Here is a 17,046-nt window from a genome sequence, read left to right on the forward strand (position 1 = left end):
GTGCAGGAGGCAGGGGGAGGGGATGAGGTGGGGTAGGGACCAAACCTCTCAAGGCCTTAAACATGAGGCGCTGGGCTAAGGTGGCCTTGGGGAGCCAGGGAAGGAGACTGGGTGTTCAAAGCTCTCTCTGGACTAGAGAACTGGCCAGCAGGGGAAGAGGAAGCCTGAGAAAGAAACCAGAAAAGGTAGGGACCGGGACCTGGGCTGAAGGGCAGGTTGCTGGACCCCCTGGTGGCCGCCTAGAGAAGGGAAACAGTTGACAATGCCTGGGAAGAGGAGGCTGTTTATGGTCTGGGTGGCGTCTCACAGTGGGCAGGGCACCCGAGTGTGCCCCCACCCACCCCGCTCCTGGCCAGTCCCCTCACTCAGGAGACTCCACGGGGTTGAGGGAAGACCAGAGGCGGAACAGGTCTGGAGCCTTTGCCAGGGGTCATCTTCTGTGGGTGGGGGTAGTCTGCAGAGTCCGTTCTCCCACAGGGCTGCCTCGAAACTTCGAGCAGAGCCACTGGGTGTGGTCAGATAACCTCTGTTTCCAGGTCGCCTTCCACCTTCTTCTTCTGCTTCTCCATTACCGCCTCCAGCTCTGATACTTCCTCTTTGTCCTGGAGGGCGGGGTGGAAAGCAGAAGCCTGGCCTCAGAGCCCTGGGCGCCCACCCAGGCCCCGGCCAGGGACAGCAACGGCTCACCTCCAGCAGCGCGCGCTGCACGGTGACCTGGCTGTACACACGGGCTCCCTCCTCTGGGCTCACGGCCCGCAGCTCCTCCTTCTGCAGCGTGAAGAGCTGCGCGCCTGTCAGCACGCCCAGCGCCTCCACGGTCCTGAGCAGAGCCGAGGAGGAGCGGTCAGCCCCCGTCCATCCCCGCTTCAGCCCCTCAGCCCCCCAATCACGTCCCTGCTGCCTAGCAGCTGTCCAATCACAACGGCGTTCTTGCGCCAGCTTCCCTCCCCCGCCCCGTCCTGCGGTGGCAGCGTGCGCCCGGCTTTCCACGGAGGCCGGAGCTCCCTGGCCACACCCATGCAAACCTGGGCCAGTAGGGCACCCAGACACACCCCATCTCAGGGTCCCCAGCTGGCGGCAGGCACTCACTGGGCGCTAAATCCCTTGGTCTGCAGCCAGGCGCGGACCTCGGCGGTGTCGGAGTGCGGGCTGAGCTGGGGCTCCAGGGCGCGGGGACCCGGGGCTGCGCGGCTGGGGCCGGAGCGGCCCTGGGCCAGGCGTGCCTGCAGCTCCTCGTTGACACACAGCATCTGGGAGAATCTCTCTGCAGGCAGAAAACCGGGAGGGAGCGTGGATTCAGGATGAAGGGTCCCGGGGCCTGAGGGGCCCAGATCTCCACCATCCTCAGGATGGGTTGGGAGTCTGGTTCCTCTTTTTGAGCCTTGGCTCCCTGCACCCGAAAGCGAGGACAAGGACGGATTCCTGGAAGGGGTGCCCCCACCACTCACCCTTCTCTCTGGGGTCCAGGTTGAGGTTATCACAACTGTCCCAATGGGGCCGAGACGAGGTAGGAGCTGAGGCCGGCGCTGGTGCATGATGGGGAGTGCTAGCCGCCTAGAGAGGGGGGTCAGAGCACTGAGTCCCAGCCCCTCCACCTTCCAGAGGTCAATTTCTGAGCACTCCCCCCCCCCCCCGCCCCCTGTGCCCTTAGCACCTGATCCTCACATCCCTCCTTCCCTTAAGCCCTAGGAGTCTGCCCTGGCTCACCAGGCTGCCGGAAGGGCTGTGGCTGCAACTTCCCCGGGGTCGCAGGTGGGGTGTCAGGATATTATAGGGCACGTATCCTTCCTGCCCTTGCTGGTCCCGAACCTTCCACCACTTGCGCCTGTCATCCAGGACCTGAGGGAGGTAGGAGAGGAGGGCTCAGAGCCTGGGTCTGCAGCTAGGGCTGAGCCCCTGCAGTCCCTGGGGCCTACACCCCCTCACCTCCAGCACATCCTGCTGCTTGACCGACAGCTCACTGCTGTTGCGGGCCTGGAAGTCGTAATTACACAGCACCCACTTCCCGTCCGGCTGCGGCTCAGCCTCCGGCTCTGGGTCTTGGTGACTGTGGAGCAGGAGAGTTGGGGATAAGGAGGTAGCTGGTCCCGCTGCTTGGGCAGTAGGGTACTGGTGTGAGCTGGGGTTAGAGCCAAGCAGGGGTAGGACAGGGGCCAGGTTAATACTGTTAATAAAGACTTGAAATGAAAACGACATCTCGAATGCATTTTGCTCCTTCTGTACCTGGCTCCCAGCTTGAAAGCACATGATAGGAGTACTAACATCACCTCCATCTGACAGATGAGAACAGTAAGGCTCAGAGAAAATCACTTGCTCCCCAGCTGCTGTTTATTGAGCACCTCCTGTGTACTGGGTTCCGGCTTAGGAGGACCCATAGTTACAACACAGTGGTTACCTGTTTGTTGACTTCCAGCACAAACTCGGTGCCAGCCCTGGTCAAAGACTTCACGTGTATTGGCTAATCTGGCTTTTGACCCAGCCCCTGCTATAACCCTGACCTTGGACTCCCTTCTCCACTCCCACACTTTCCTCCTCCACTCCCGACCCTATTATTTTCTATTTTACAGATGAGAAAGTGGAAGAACGAGAGAAAGGCACGATGGTGTCAAGTCACAGAGCAAGAAAGAGGCATTGGCCAGACTGAGGGAGACCCAGGCAGGCTAGCCCCAGAGTCCGTGTCCTGAGTAATTCTGGCCACACGGTGCGGGCCACTGGGGGTGAGCCTGAGCTACCAGGGCAGCTCTGACCGGCTTGCCTATAGTACCTCCTAGATTTCTAACTCCTCCAAGAAGGGATTATTATTCTCGGTTTCTCTGAACTGGAAACTCAGAGAAGGGAAGTCAAAAGCTGGGGATGTGGGGCATCTGGGTGGCTCAGTCAGCTAAGTGTCTGTTCAGCTTAGGTCATGGTCCCAGGGTCCTCGGATCCAGATCCGCATGGGGCTCCCTGCTGAGCAAGGAGCCCGATTCTCCCTCTCCCTATCACTCTTCCTGCTTGTGCGGTCTCTGTCAAATAAATAAATAAAATCTTAAAAAAAAAAAAAAGCTGGAGGTGTCAAGCCCAAGATTCAGAAGCACAGGGAATGGGTGAAGTTCTGCGAGACCAGGCAGCCGGCGGGGGCGGGACATGATGTTGGCTCTGATCCCCCAGGAAGAGGGACCCCAGCCCGGATCAGGCCTACCTGTGCAAAGGAGAGGGGGGGTCTTCAGGGCCGGCGCCCCCTGTGGGGCTGGCAGCTCCCAGCGCGCTGTCCTTGCTGAGACCCTGCCAGGCCCCCGCCAGACCCCCCTTCCGCTCTTGCAGCTCCGCTGCTTGGTCGTCATCTCATCCCACGAAGCTTCCCTCGCATCCATCCTCAACTTGCTCAAGGGCCCTAGAGTCCTGGCTTCTCCATGCCCCTTCTGTGCCCCCACTGCTTTTTGGAGTCAGGGACTCAGACCCCCAGCTCTTTCCTTTCCCAGAGATTTGGAGTCCAGCTCTCAGATCTTAATTTCCCCCACCTTCTAACCGCTGCCTGACACCCTGTAGGAATGGAGACAACTGCTTTCCACAGGCCTTGGGAAAGTGTGGGTCTGGCCTCCCCATGGCTGCCTCTTTCAGGGGCCCAGAAATACTACCACTTCCTAACTTCCCCAGAAACGTGCCCCATGACTCTTGAAGGCCCAGGTCTTCTCTGAATCTCCAAGGTCCCATGCACCAGACTTGAGCTCTTCTTCAAAACTCAAATGCCCAAACCCCCAGTCTCTTCCCTCTGACACCTGGGGTGCTCTTCTTAGAGGCCCAGACAGGGAGCTTCCCTGGCCCTGGGAAACCAAACTGCCATCTCCCAGCCTCTCCGACTTGACCCACTCCCAGCCCCCTCCTCCCTCAGACCTGCAAACTGGGCCTCCTCCCTTGGACCCCTTAGTCTGGGCCCTGCCCCCTCCCTCCCTTCTCCCCCCTCTCCCAGCCCTGGCCCTCCCTCCTTACCACCTCACCCACCTGTGACAAGCCAGAGAGACGGAAGGAAAGACAAAAAAAGGAGTGGAGTTAGTGCCTGGAACCCCCAGGATGCACCCCTCCTTGACCCCACCTGTTTCTCCTTGGGGGGAGTGGGACACTCACCCATTGACAGCGACCTGGGGCACACTTTGCTGCAGGAGAGAGGAGAGGAGAGTGGCAGCTCAGGCAGGTCCAGACTAAGGCACCCAGCCCCATTGCGCCCCTGGGGGAGTGCGTGGCTCTCCAGGGAGCCTTACCTGCTGGCGCTGCCGTTCGTGCTGCAGCTGTTTCTCCACAGGGTCTTCCCAGGCTCGGCCCTGCGGGTCGGTGGCTGGGGGCTCCCAGCCACTGGAGAACTCAGGGCTGTATGGGGATCCCTCCTCTGGGGGCAGCTCCAACCTGCGGCCATGGGGCTGAGGGCTCAGGGACCTAGTCTGGGCCCGAGCCCTATGATTAACCTCAGGTTTTCCCCAGCCTGCACCCCGGGTGTAAGCGCCGCTCCTCCAACCTCACGGCCCCACACTTGAGCTTCAACCACCCCCCGCACCCCCATCGACTGTGCTAGTAAATACACCGATTTCGCTCAAATGCTGCGGGGGCCTCTGAATCTCCCCGATTCTGCACCCATCCCACCCCCTCCCCTCAGTCCGGTTCTGCTCTCACCCCTCCCCCCCAGACTCGCTGCCTCCCAGTGCAGACGGCACCCCTTTCTCAAATCTACAGGTCCCACAACTCTCCGCGGAGGCCCGCCTTTCCTGTTGCGATTGGAGCTGGGGTTCAAGCTGCGACCCCTGCCCCGCACGAATGTCTGCCCCTCCCACCCCGTGGGCTCCCGCCATTTGTCCCAGCTTCTGCAGCAGCCTCTGTCTTGCCAGCCGAGCCCCGCGAGCCCCGCGGCAACCCTTCCCCGCCTTCCAGCCCCCCACCCCCGCCTCACCCCGGGCGGGTCCACGAGTCCCCAAGCGATGTCCAGAGCGCATTCTCACGTGGGGTGAGGTGGTCGCGCAGCAGTGCCACCGCCTCGGACGTCAGGTGCGGCCGCCGCACTTCACTTGCGAATCGAGGGCCACCCGATGTGTCCACAACCTGCCCGGGGTGCAGGAGTGAGCGACCCACTTCACCCCCACCCCCACCCAAAGTCGCGCCCCTTCTTTCCACTGCAGGGGGCCCGCAGGGCCGCGGCTCTCACCAGTTGCAGCGGCCCGAACAGGAAGTGCAGCAGCTCTGGGGACGAGGGGTTGGCGATGTTGCCGCTCAACCGGGCCTGCGGGACGGGAGGTGCCAGGTTAGCGCTCGCGCCGGTGGGTTCGCCATACCCCTGCCCTGCGACGGCCGGGGTTCACGCGTTCTCACCAGCAGGCTGAAGGCGTACTTGATTTTCTGAAGCACGTCGGTGTACTCGGCCTCGGAGGGGGGCTTGGCCCGAAGTGTCAGGAGACCCTCTGTGGGGAGGGGAGGCAGGTGCAGGGACAAAGAGACAGCACCCTCAGAGATCCCCAGGCAAGGGGAGTCACCCCTGGCCAGGGGGTGTGTGGGGAGACCCTAGGGCGAGGGAAGAGGTTTGGGAGTGACTGGAGGCTCAGGATCCCGCTTGGGAGCGCCTCTCACCCCCAGCCTCCCGGCGCCGGGTCCTGCGGCCGCGCTCTCGGTGCTCCAACACACGGGCTGCCTCCGCAGATTTCTGCAGCCTCGACACAAAACTCTCCACGTCGTCGAACACATGGTTCAGGATGTCCTGGGGGAGAGAGCCGGGGACTTAGGGATGTGGAGTCCTGGCCGCTCATCACCCCAAAGCTCTCAGGTCCAGAGCCTGGACACCCTCCCGGGCCAGGTCACGCCCTCTGCTGCCAAGCCCTATCCCCATATTCCAGTCGCCGTCGGCCACTCCCCGAGGAGTCTGACACGCCCACCGCCCCCCAGCAAAGCCCCACTCCTAGGAGCTGGGACTCACTCCCCACAGCGGGTCCCGCCTCCAGGCCCAGGCCCACCCCACTCACCACGTCCCGCTCCGCCTGCAGACTGGCCAGCTCCGGACCGCGGGGGCCCAGATCCGGGGAGGCCGGGTCAGGGCTGCCCGCGGTCCCGGCCAGGCCGGGCCTCTGCGACTCTTCCGCTTCGGGGATGGGTTCCGCCTGGGAGTGCCCCCGGCCGGCGCTCACCGTGCTAATGACCGCTCGGACCGATGGGCGGCGCTGCAGGGGAGGGGTCTCGGCCACTGGCGAGGGGCGGCGCTGCAGCTCCTCTTGCGTGGCCCTGCGGAGGGACAAGGGGAAGCAGCCTGGGTCCGTTGGGGGGATAGGGCAGCGGACGAAGTTGGGCCTAAAACTGAGACACTATGGTCAGCTGAGCCAAACCTGGGACAGGGAGAAATCGGAGGTAAGGGGAAGGGGAACGCCCCTCTGGAGAGAAACTGAAGCCCGAGGGAGGAGAAACCGAGGACCAAAATTAGAATAAGTCGTTTTGGAGAGCGGGTACACTTGTCTGGATGCTACGGGGGAACTCGAACCAGGCTTTGACTCCAAAACTCGTGCTGTGCCAGGCTACGGGGATCTGCTCTTTTGTCGGAGGGAGACCAAGGCCGGGGGGAGGGGGAGACCGGGGAGGGGGGAGGGGAGAAGAGAGTGAAGGGGGGAGGCCAAGGGGGGGCAGAGGGGGGAGACAGTGGAGGTGGGGGGAGACGGGGGAGGGGAAGACCGAGGCGGGGGGAGGGGGGAGACCGAGGCGGCGGGGGGAGGGGGGAGGAGGAGGAAGGGAGAAAACCGAGGCGGGGGTTGGGGAAGCTGGCCTCCCAGAGATCCTACCGTCCTCCTCTTCTCCCCCAGCTTCCAGCCCAGCACCCTCACCTGAGCGCCGCCGGCCTGCGCTCCCCGCGGCCCGACCGGTAGTCGTGCAGAGCCCCCTGGATGTCCTCCCGGATCAGCTCCGCCTGCCAATGGTGCTGTCAGGCCAGGTCCCCACCCCGCCTACCGCGTACCGCGTACCCCGGCATCGGCCCCGAGGATGGGATCCCTGGCTGGGCGCCAGACCCCCTCCAGTCAGCTGTCCCATGCGGCGCCCCACACACGCCCACGCCCTGAACACTAGCCCGCACTGCACCTCTGCCTCGGCCCTAGGCCTCTCGTCAGGCCCAGAGGCCGGTCCCGGTGTTGCCTCGGCCCTAGACCATACCCGCCTCCAGGTCCCGCCGCTCCCTGACCCTCTCCCCCACGTGCTGTCGTGCTCTGTCCCGGATGCTCGGTTCCATTTCGTCACGTTCTATCGCGAACCGGTCCAGCTGTCCTCAAAACCCCCTCCCTCCCAGAACTTTCCAGGCCCCGCCCCCTCAACTGGCCCCGCCCCAGTCCCCACCCCACCTGCGCACCAGCCCGGCTCTCGGAATCCACAGGGTCCCTGCCCCGTCCCAGTGGCCTGGTTCCTCCCGACCTGGCGGGCTCACCCCGAGACGCAGGCCCTGGAAGAAGTGCACGTCGGGGTGTGTGCGCTCGGGCTCCTGGCACACGAGCAGCAGCAGCGAGCGGCTCCGGCCGGGCGGCAGCACCGCGTCGCAGCGCACGATGGCACCCAGCGGGTACAACTCCAGCTCCTCCTGCGGGCCGGGACACGGCGGGCAAACTGAGGCCCAGAGCTGCGGGGACTCAATGGGGACAGCAGTGCCCGCGGGTACAGAGACACTGCCCAGGCAGCCGCTCGTGGTTGGGGGTTCCGGACGGTGGCCCCGCTGTACTGGGGGTTTCCAGATAGCGCCCCAGTTTAATAGAGGAACTAAGGATGCTTGAAAAAGGAGCGGAGATCTCTCCCAAAGTTCCCAGAGAAAGGATATGCAAGGGACAGGATTCACACTCAGAAGTTCCTGGGGTCAAGTCTCTGGGCCTCCCCCCACTCCCGCCAGCCGCTTCTGCTACACACGTGTCCCCTGGCACCTTGGAGATGGGGTCAAGCAGTGTGACATGGTCCGGAGACACACGCAGCAGCATCTCTTGGGCCCAGATGCGGCCCTGGCTATCCATGACGGCCAGCTTCCGCGAGGCGTCCTCCACGGTGTGCACGCCATCCTCCTCACCCAGGCAGAACGTCACCAGGTGCTGGCACGTCGTGGAGAAAGCAGGGAGTCCCAGGAGGACGCCGGGGTGGGGGGCTCATATCAGCCTTCCCACCGGAGACTAAACACCATTCCTGAAAGCCTTCCCGATCTCGGGCTCCACCAATGGGGCCCCTCCCAGGGCCCTGAGTTTTGCTTTCATCTGAGCCACCAGCACCTGAGTCCAGCTCCCCCGAACACTGGAGGCTCCTTGAAGGCACTGGTTCTGTCCAGTCCCCTCTAAGCTCCTCTGCCTCCGTTAGAGCACCGGGCACACTTGGTCTGAGCCGTCCTCACACAGGGGTACCTAATGTTTGTCCCCATGGCCTGACTGTCCAGCACAGACTTAAGTGGAAGGGACTTCCTCTGACAAACGCCCACTTCTGAGGCGGGGGGCAGGAACAGCCCATCTTGCAAATGAGCAAACTCAGTTTCCCGGTTTCCTTCTGCTTTCAACACTATCATCTTCCCAGGCCTGCCTGCCTTTGCTCCCACAAGCCTCCCTGGGGCAACGCAGACCCCAAACTCACATTGACTAGATACTGGGAAACGTCAGCCATAACCACAGTGGAGTACCGCTTCCTCTGCTCTGTGGGGGAGAGGAGAATGAACCCAGAAAACTCAGTGCCTCCTCCCTCAGACCCAGCAGTCCAGGCCCCCAGCCCCTCCTCCCTCAGACCTTCTTTCAGCCTGGGGGTTTCTTGTTCCCAAACTCACCATAGATTGACTTGGCACTTGGTTTGGGGGCAGCTTCTGGGCTGGTTAAGGAAAAAAAGAGTAAGAGGGGCCATGGGAATTGGGAGAGCATGGGGGTTTTGAATGCCAAGCAGAGCAGCAAAGACTTCACTGTGAAGGCAGTGGGCAACCTTGGAGTGTTCTGAGCAGGGGAGGGCAGGGCCAGAGCTGGCCGGTCACACAAGTAAGGCAGTGTGGTAGCAGGTGGTGGTGGAGAGAATGGTCTCAGCTGTCGCAAAGAACTGGCTTGGACTCCCCTGTCCAGACTGCCTTGCCATAAGACCCTGGACAGGAGACCTAATCTCTCCTGCCTCAGTTTCCCTTTCTGTGAGATAGGGGTTAGTAATCTGTTAGCCGCCGTCTGGTAGAGCGCTTGGTGGACACACGGAAAGTTGAGAGGGTTCAAAGCCTCAATAACTTAACTTTCAGTGCCATGGTACAAAGGGTAGCAAACAGCGGGTGCTCAATAAAGGGGGGGGTTTACAACAGCATTAACATTTGGGGTAGACAGATACTTATCTTCCCCTCCTATTCCCATGGGCCTGGCTCTTCCCAGCCGAATACTTCTCTGTCTCCTGCTCTAGCCTGCCCTTCTAGGTCACCTTCTCCAAGAAGAATTCCACAGATATGACAGAGATTCAGAGCTCGGGTGGGATCAGGGATGAGGGACGGAAAACACACACTTTCAGTCAAACCTCTGCTCCCTATCCTGCTCCTACCAGTCAGTTCTCTGCACAATTTGATTACCTCTGTGCTGGAGAACTCACTACCTTATATCTCCCATACAGCTATTCCCATGGTCCTCTCTTTGTTCTTTTCGCTGTTCACTCCAGAAGACTTGAATTTTATTAGAAACAGCCCAGGGGCTCCTGGGTGGTTAAGTGTTGGACTTTTGGTTTTGGCACCAGTCATGATCTCAGGGTTATGAGATCGAGCCCCACATGGGGCTCCCCGCTCAGTGTGGAGTCTGCTGAAGACACTCTCTCTTCTGCCCCTTCCCCCATGCTATTTCTCTCTGAAATTAATAAGTCTTTTAAATTTTTTTTAAATTTTTTTTTTGGGTTAAGATTTTATTTGTTTATTTGACAGAGAGAGAGAGAGAGAGAGATCACAAGTAAGCAGAGAAGCAGGCAGAGAGAGAAGGGGAAGCAGGCTCCCTGCTGAGCAGAGAACCTGATGCGGGCTGATCCCAGGACCCTGAGGTCATGACCTGAGCCGAATGCAGAGGCTTAACCCACTGAGCCACCCAGGTGCCCCATGAAATTAATAAGTCTTTTAAAAAAAAAAAAAACAATGAAAACAACAACGCCCAGATTTGTCTGCAAAGCATCAATATTTAACAACAAGCTAACCACGGCAACAGTGGCTCCCAGGAGCGGAGCACCTGCTCTTGGTCAGAGTCTGCTAATCTTGTACCTTCATTATCCTGTCAAGCTCTGTTTCCCAGAGGAGCTCAGACTCAGACTCAGGCTCCGTGGCCATGGTCCCCCCCTGCTGAGTGTTAGTTGGGCAGGGAAGAGGGAGTACAGGCTTCCTTCTCAGTGTCCATACTGGGAATGCTGCGAATGCCCCCTGGGGGTGCGGGGAAGAGGGTGGCAGAAGGGGCTGGGTAGCCCAGGGGTGGGACCACTTACCCTGTGGAGGTGCTCATGGTGAGAATGGGAAGCTCCTGCCACCTAGAGGTGCCCTGGGAACCAGCAGAGACTGAGGGCCTGACCTGGCCAACTGTACCAAGGATTTTTTCCCCCAGGCCCTCCTCCCTCAGACATAGGAGTCCTGAACCCCCAGTTTCCCCTCCCTCAGACCTGGGAGTCCAGAACCCCCAGTCCCTCCTCCCTCAGACCTGGGAGTCTAGAACCGCCATCCCCTCCTCCCTCAGACCCAGGAGTCCAGGCCCCCAGCCCTTCCTCCTCCACACTTTGTACTCTGCCCCCCAAATCTCTCAGGGATCCATGCATTTGGCTCCCTAATCTATGTGTATCCCATTTTGCTTCCTCTTTCCAGGGATCCTGTCTCTAGCCTAATCTCAGGGGCCCAGGAGTTCCAGCTCAGAACTTCTGGACCCTGAGAACCAAAGCGTCTTGTCTCCAAGTCCCTTCAGAGAGCCATTTAGCCAGTTTCTCAGCCACTGTGACCTCAAACTGTCCGATCCATCTCCCGGCCCTCACCTCCTCAGGACTCATGGGTTTAGGTCTGCCAGCCTTCCTGGTATGTGGATCCAGGTGTCCTAGCCCCCTGCTCCTGCTCCCCAGGAGTCCCGACCTCCAGCCCCTCCTGGCGGGGGGCCCCCTCCTCACCTGCCACCGGAGAGGCCCTGCTCTCTGCTGTTCCAGGGTTCCAAATGCCTGCCCCGTCCTTCCTGCTCCCCGCCGGGCCCGCCCGCCTCCGCATACCAGCGCACTCACGGGGCACAGCCCCACCGCCCTGGCCCCTGGGCGGGGCTGGCACAGACACCCGGGTTGGGGTGGGGTGGGGGGGACTGGAGCGGCCTGCGGGGAGCCAGGAGCTGTGACGGTCTCTGTCATAACACTAGCTCAAGGACAGCAAGCTGTTGGGCATCACGCTCGGCCAGAGACGCAGAAGCTCTGTCTCAGAAAGCCTCTTCCACTTGCCCTTATACCTCTGGGAGGTCAGATGTTTGAGTCGCACCTGTTTGCAGTTCAAGAGGGGTTTGTCAGTGTGGGAGGGTGGCATTTGAACCCGGGGCTGCCTTTCTGTCTCCGGGACCGGTGTCTGTCCCGGCCTGGTCCGCACTTCCTGTCCATGGTTCCTGCCTCTTCTTCTGGAAACTAGCCCCCCACCCAGGAACCCCTCTAATCATGGCAACTAATACTCAGCACCCCACCTGGCTCCAAGTACTTCTCAAACACTGACGAGCTCTTCAGGCTTGAAATCTGCTTTCCAGAACTTCCTCGGTGCCACAGTCCTTGCCGACCACGTTATCCATGCTATTTCTTCCCCAAATCTCGTGAGGTGAGGTTGGGGGTTTCCACTTCACAGATGAAGAAACTGAGTCCCGCATGGGCCTGAGGTTACACTTGCAGGGAGTGGGTGAGAACAGAGCTGGGAGAGCAGGATGGGCGGGCATGACCCCTTTTAGCCTTTCACTTTATCAAGGATCCCCACCTCGGGATCGATCCTGGTGTCCTCCAGACTCACACCTGAATTTGGAGAGCCTCCCAGCTGGCCCCTGCTCCCTTCCTCCCCTCGGTCTCCTGTCATTGCAGGGAGTCGGAAGAAACCTAGCTCAGCTCACACCACTCCCTGCTCCTGTTCCCTTAGGGGCTCCCCATTTCTCTGCAAGGCCTGACCTCCTCTGGGCCTCCATCCCTCCCTTCCAGCACACTGCGTCCTTGCTGCTCCTTGAACACTGAGAGCCCGGCCCTGCCTCAGGGCCTTTGCACTTGCTGTGCCCTCTGCGTGTACTGCTTATTCCCCCGTACCCTCCTGTTCCTCGTGGTCTCTCCCTGCTCCCTAATTAATTTTTTGCCAAATCGTTCCCCACCTTTTAACATACTGTGTTACCTGATCATTTCGGTTATTTTATGTTTCCCCTGTTAGAATGTAAGCTTCAGGAAAAAAAAAAAGAACGTAAGCTTCAGGAGGACACAGACTCCTCTGTGTTCGGCCCTGCGCTCTATTTGCCACACACCGTAAGGGCTGAAGAGACATCTGCGTTTGCATGCATTGTGCTCCACTGTTTGCTTTGGTGCGTTGAGCCCACGGGCTCTGCAGAGTGAGGCCTGAAACCAGAGAAAGCACCCCTTTGTCCCGGGCTGGTGGGGATGAAAGAACAGAGGTAACGAGAGACCATCCTGTGGGGCAGGGTGATGGCAGGGAGCCCAGGTGGGTGTGGGTTCAGGTCCTGACTTAATCCCTATGCAGGAGTGCTTCCATCTTCTGAGCACACTGTGTGTGTGTGTGTGTGTGTGTGTGTGTGTGTGTATGTGTATGTATGTCTCATCCTCACAACATCCTGTGAAACGGGTTTCATTAGCCCCCTTTTACATGTGAGGAAGAGACACACACACATTGAGGAATTTGTCGCAATCACACGGCTCGTCCATGGTGGGGAAGCTTGAACCCAGGCCATGCAACTCTGACCCTGCGTCCTGCGGCCACCTCGTGACTCTGCCCTTTCTAGCTGTGTGACCCTAGGTAAATCGCTTAACCTCTCTGTGCCCCAGGCCCCCAACTGGAACGTGGGATGGCAACATTAGGAGGATTAAATGAGGTCACGGACAGCTCTCGGCGCCGTCCCAGCCAAAGAGGAGATGCTAGGTTGAGTATTCGCCACGGCAGAGATAGTGGCCTTTCTTTCTGGATCTGCTGTGATAGGATGCAAAGGGCCCTGCGGAAGCCCAGAGGAGGCCGTTAAGAGGTCAGGGCAGGCTTCCTGGAGGAGGAGGGGCAGCCGGAGCTGAACCTGAAGGACGAGTTTGGCAGCTGGAGGTGGCCTGGAGGTTGAGGGAGGAGTGTCGAAGGCCTTGGAACTGCCTGAGCCCAGGAGGGGAGGGCCGGCTGGCCCATGTGGGTGTGCTCTCCTGGGAGCTTCAGGGAGAGGCCCAGAGTCCTGCTCCACTGTCTGCTACAGCTGTCATTCTGGCTTCCTGTCACGTTCATGCCACAAGTACTTTCTGCACGTGGCCCTGCCTGGGTTGGGGTCTGCAGAAAGGAGCAGACCCCTTAACTCTGACAGGCAGCTAGGGCTGGGATGGGTGCCCACTGGCACAGAAGACAGAGGCTCAAAGTGCAGAGGCCACTAACCCAAGGTCACCGTAGCCCTGGGCTAGGGAATAAAATGCAGAGCTGACCAGAGACCAGGCCCTTTCTTCATGTGGAAACGGAGAAAACTATCCTCAAATAGGCATTCCATGGGCGTCAGGGGCCAGGACTCCCAGATCTGAGGGAGGAGGGGGCTGGGGTCTAGACTCCTGGGTCTGAGGGAGGAGAGGCTGGGGGTCTGGACTCCTGGGTCTGAGAGAGGAGGGGACTGGGGGTCTAGAATTCTGGGTTTGAGGGAAGAGGGGCTGGGGCCTGGAATCCTGGGTCTGAGGGAGGAGGGGACTGGGAGGTTTTGGATTCCTGGGTCTGAGGGAGGAAGGTTCTGGGAGCCTGGACTCCTGGGTCTGAGGGAGGAGGAGCTGGGGGTCAGGACTCCTGGGTCTGAGGGAGAAGGGCAGGTCAGAGACAGGTGCCCCAGTCCCTGCCTCCAGGTGCTCTGAAGGCTGAAGCAGCAGGTGAGACGGAGACCGAAACCAGAGCCTCCACCCTAGTTCGGGGCCCAGGGCTCCTTCCTCCTTCTGTGGCCACAAAGGCGGCCCTCCCTTTCTTCACAAACCATAGCGAGTGGCTCCCAGATACCAGTGGAGCTCCTAGCCCAGCACAGTCTGACTCAGTGAGTCCGGGGCAGAGGCAGCGAACCCTGGTCTTAGAGACTCACCACGGGAACAGCCACCTGAGATCCCTTTCCAACCCCTTGTCTGCCCACAGTCAGTGCCTTTCATTAAGTGAGCTCTAGGACTCTGTGGGTGTGTTTGTTTCTGTCCCTAAACTGGGATAGCTTTGTCACTGGGGACTGGATTGCTTATTATCTGGGTTGGGGGCACCGAGGCAGCACACAGAATTCCCCACAGGGGCTTGATCCACTGAGATCCCCTGGGGTCATGTCTAAAACCACCCCATCTCTTTCTTCTTCCTCCTCTCCCAACACACATGCCTGTCCCCACTCCCCATCAGCCATCAGGTTTGCTGATGAACTCCTAGGATGGAACCCCGGGGGTGGGCGGGCATAGTCACAAGAAATAGGTATGGCAGGTTTTTGGCAAATATAAATAAGGTGGGGCTGGGTCTCCGAGAGATGTGTGTATTAACATGTGTGTCAATGAACTTAATCATTCAATGAATGGTTCCTGAGACCCAATCTGTGCCCCGCTCTTTGCGCTCAAGAAGAGTCTAACTGGATGTCCAGTTAAGTGGTGACTGGACAGGGTTCTGAAGGATGAATAGGAGTTTCCCAAGGACAATGTGGCAAGGGATGACACTAAGCTTGAGAGTGGCAATATGCAAAGTCCCAAAGTCATGCAGTAGCAAAGACTTACGAACCTACTTTGTGCCAAGCATTTCTGAGTGCTGGACGGACGAAAGCCCTGCCCCGTGTTATTGTCACCTTCGTGGGTGTGGTGGGAGACAGAAGGTAAACAGGGAGGCACATACATGAGGAAGACATTTGGATTGTGGTAAGTGCCACGGAGGACCTAGAACACAGGTGAAGAGATGGAGTGACTGGGGGCAGGCAGGTGTGGTCGCTTTGGGGGGGTGCAGTCAGGGCGGGCCTCCATGAGGAGGTGGCATCTGAGCTTTGACCTGGATTTTGAGAATGAGTCAGGAATGCAGAGAAGGTTCCAGGCAGAGGGAATACCTTGGGGAGGCTTGCAGGTGAAGTCTGTCAGGGTGTGTTTGGCCAGAGCACAGGAGACCCGGACACTTGGCTACCAGGACGATTAAGATGACAACTATGAAATAGCGCCAACAAGAGGTGGCCAAAGTCCAACGCGGATGGGGTTGTCCCAGGCGGCGCAGACTCGGGCTGCCCTCAATGGGCGATGGTGGCGTCTGCTCTGGCAGTGCAGCAGCCCAGAGGAAGGGTGAGGTGTTTCCCTGCAGATGCTGGAATGGGCCCGCCCCAGAGGGTGGGTCTGGGAAGCCGCCGGGGCTGGTGGGGGAGGAGAGTGGGGGAGGAAGGCTGGCGGCGGGGCTGTTTATTCTCTGGGAGGGATGTCGGGTGGGTCAGTCTCCTGAAACTGGGGAAGCCTGGCCCCTAGGCTGGCAGGAGTGGGCTGAGCCCCAGGGTGGGGGGAGGGGCAGCGACTGGAAGGGGCTCCAGCGGACTTGGGTTTAGGTTCTGGGTTGGAGCAGGTGACTCAGTTTATTCGGAGCTCTTCCTCTAAAACAAGCATAAATCCTAGTACCTGCTGTAGGGCCAGCAGGAGATGAGGTGTGGGAAGGCAGGAACAGTGCTTAGAATGGCTCTAGGCGCAACCTCCATGGAAAATAGCCAGAGCAATGGACCAAGAGCTCCATGACCCAGCAACGGGCAGGAACAAGGGATAGCTCTGCACATAGCTCTGCCTTCCAGGCCTCCCAGGTCCCAGCTTCCAGGGATGTCCGCTTATCAGACATCCATGCATCCATCTAACCAATGTTTATTAAGTATCTACTCTACACCAGACACTGTTCTGGGGACCAGGGAACTCAGCCCCAAACCTGCCCTTGTGGAGTTTATATTCTGGTGGAAAAGAAATTAAAAAAGTAAACTGTTTAGAACATCCAATGGCAACAGTGCCACGGCTTTTCTGCTGAAAAGCCATAATGTGGTTGGGATGATACTGAGTGAAGAAGATCTGGAGGGAGTTAGGTGGGGGATACCTGGGGAAGGATCTCCAGGCAGGGGCAACAGCCAGTGCAAAGGTCCTGTGGTGGGATCTTGTCTGGGATATTCACAGCAAGGCCAGCATATCTGCTGCACAGTGGCTGAGGGCAGAGGGGTGGAACATGAAATCAGAGAGATTATGAGAGCAGATCGTGGGTTCCCAGGGTCACTATAAGCATCAGAGAGAATGAGAAGTGTCTAGAAGTATTTTGGTCAAGTTTTTTTTTTTAATTGAAATAAAATTAATCTTAGAGTGAATAATGCAGTAACATTTACTACGTTTTCATTGTTGTGCCACCACCCACCTGCATCTAGTGCTGAAGCACTTTATCAGCCCACAATAAAGCCCCAAATCTATTAGCAGCTACTCCCCATTCCTCCCTCCCTGAACCCCTGGAAAACATTAATTTGCTCTTTGTACCTGCAGATTGGCCAATCTGGACATTTCATATACGTACAACCATACACTACATGATCTCACGGAAACTCATGAGGTGCATATATGTATTGTTCAAGTGCTGGAATAATTTCAGACTTACAGAAAAGCTGCAAAATAATACATAGAATTCCCTATACTACACCCAGAATCCCCAGAGCTTAACAATGAACATAAACACTTGCTTATCATTTCTATCTCCCTGTCTCTTTCTCTCTCGCACACATTTTTTCCCTGAACAATTTAAGAGTCACTCCCAGACCTAATATCCTTATACCCCTAAAATTTTTATTTTTAAGAAATATTTTATTTATCTATTTGTCGGCGGGGGGGAGCACACAAGCAGGGGCAGCGGCAGAGTGAGAGAGAGAAGCAGACTCTCCA

The 17,046-nt window shown here is 58.7% G+C and overlaps 1 protein-coding gene across 1 annotated transcript; it reads right to left on the reverse strand.

Annotated features, from left to right (window-relative positions):
• Nucleotides 1–265: 265 nt before the first annotated feature.
• On the reverse strand, nt 266–11,233 carry EPS8L1 (EPS8 like 1). Its single transcript, XM_059153489.1, has 20 exons — nt 11,092–11,233; nt 10,429–10,481; nt 8,777–8,817; nt 8,590–8,648; nt 7,902–8,063; nt 7,418–7,567; nt 6,825–6,907; nt 5,979–6,234; nt 5,590–5,716; nt 5,335–5,423; nt 5,171–5,245; nt 4,919–5,067; nt 4,239–4,380; nt 4,105–4,133; nt 1,927–2,047; nt 1,708–1,839; nt 1,449–1,554; nt 1,090–1,264; nt 688–820; nt 266–602 (listed from the first exon to the last, which is right to left on the reverse strand). Exons 2-20 carry the CDS (start codon nt 10,443–10,445, stop codon nt 516–518), a joined length of 2,133 nt encoding a protein of 710 aa, XP_059009472.1. The 5' UTR covers nt 10,446–10,481; nt 11,092–11,233; the 3' UTR covers nt 266–515.
• Between the last annotated feature and the right edge of the window lie 5,813 nt (nt 11,234–17,046).

Source organism: Mustela lutreola, chromosome 16 (genome assembly GCF_030435805.1).
Source record: "Mustela lutreola isolate mMusLut2 chromosome 16, mMusLut2.pri, whole genome shotgun sequence".
Taxonomy (NCBI): domain Eukaryota; kingdom Metazoa; phylum Chordata; class Mammalia; order Carnivora; family Mustelidae; genus Mustela; species Mustela lutreola.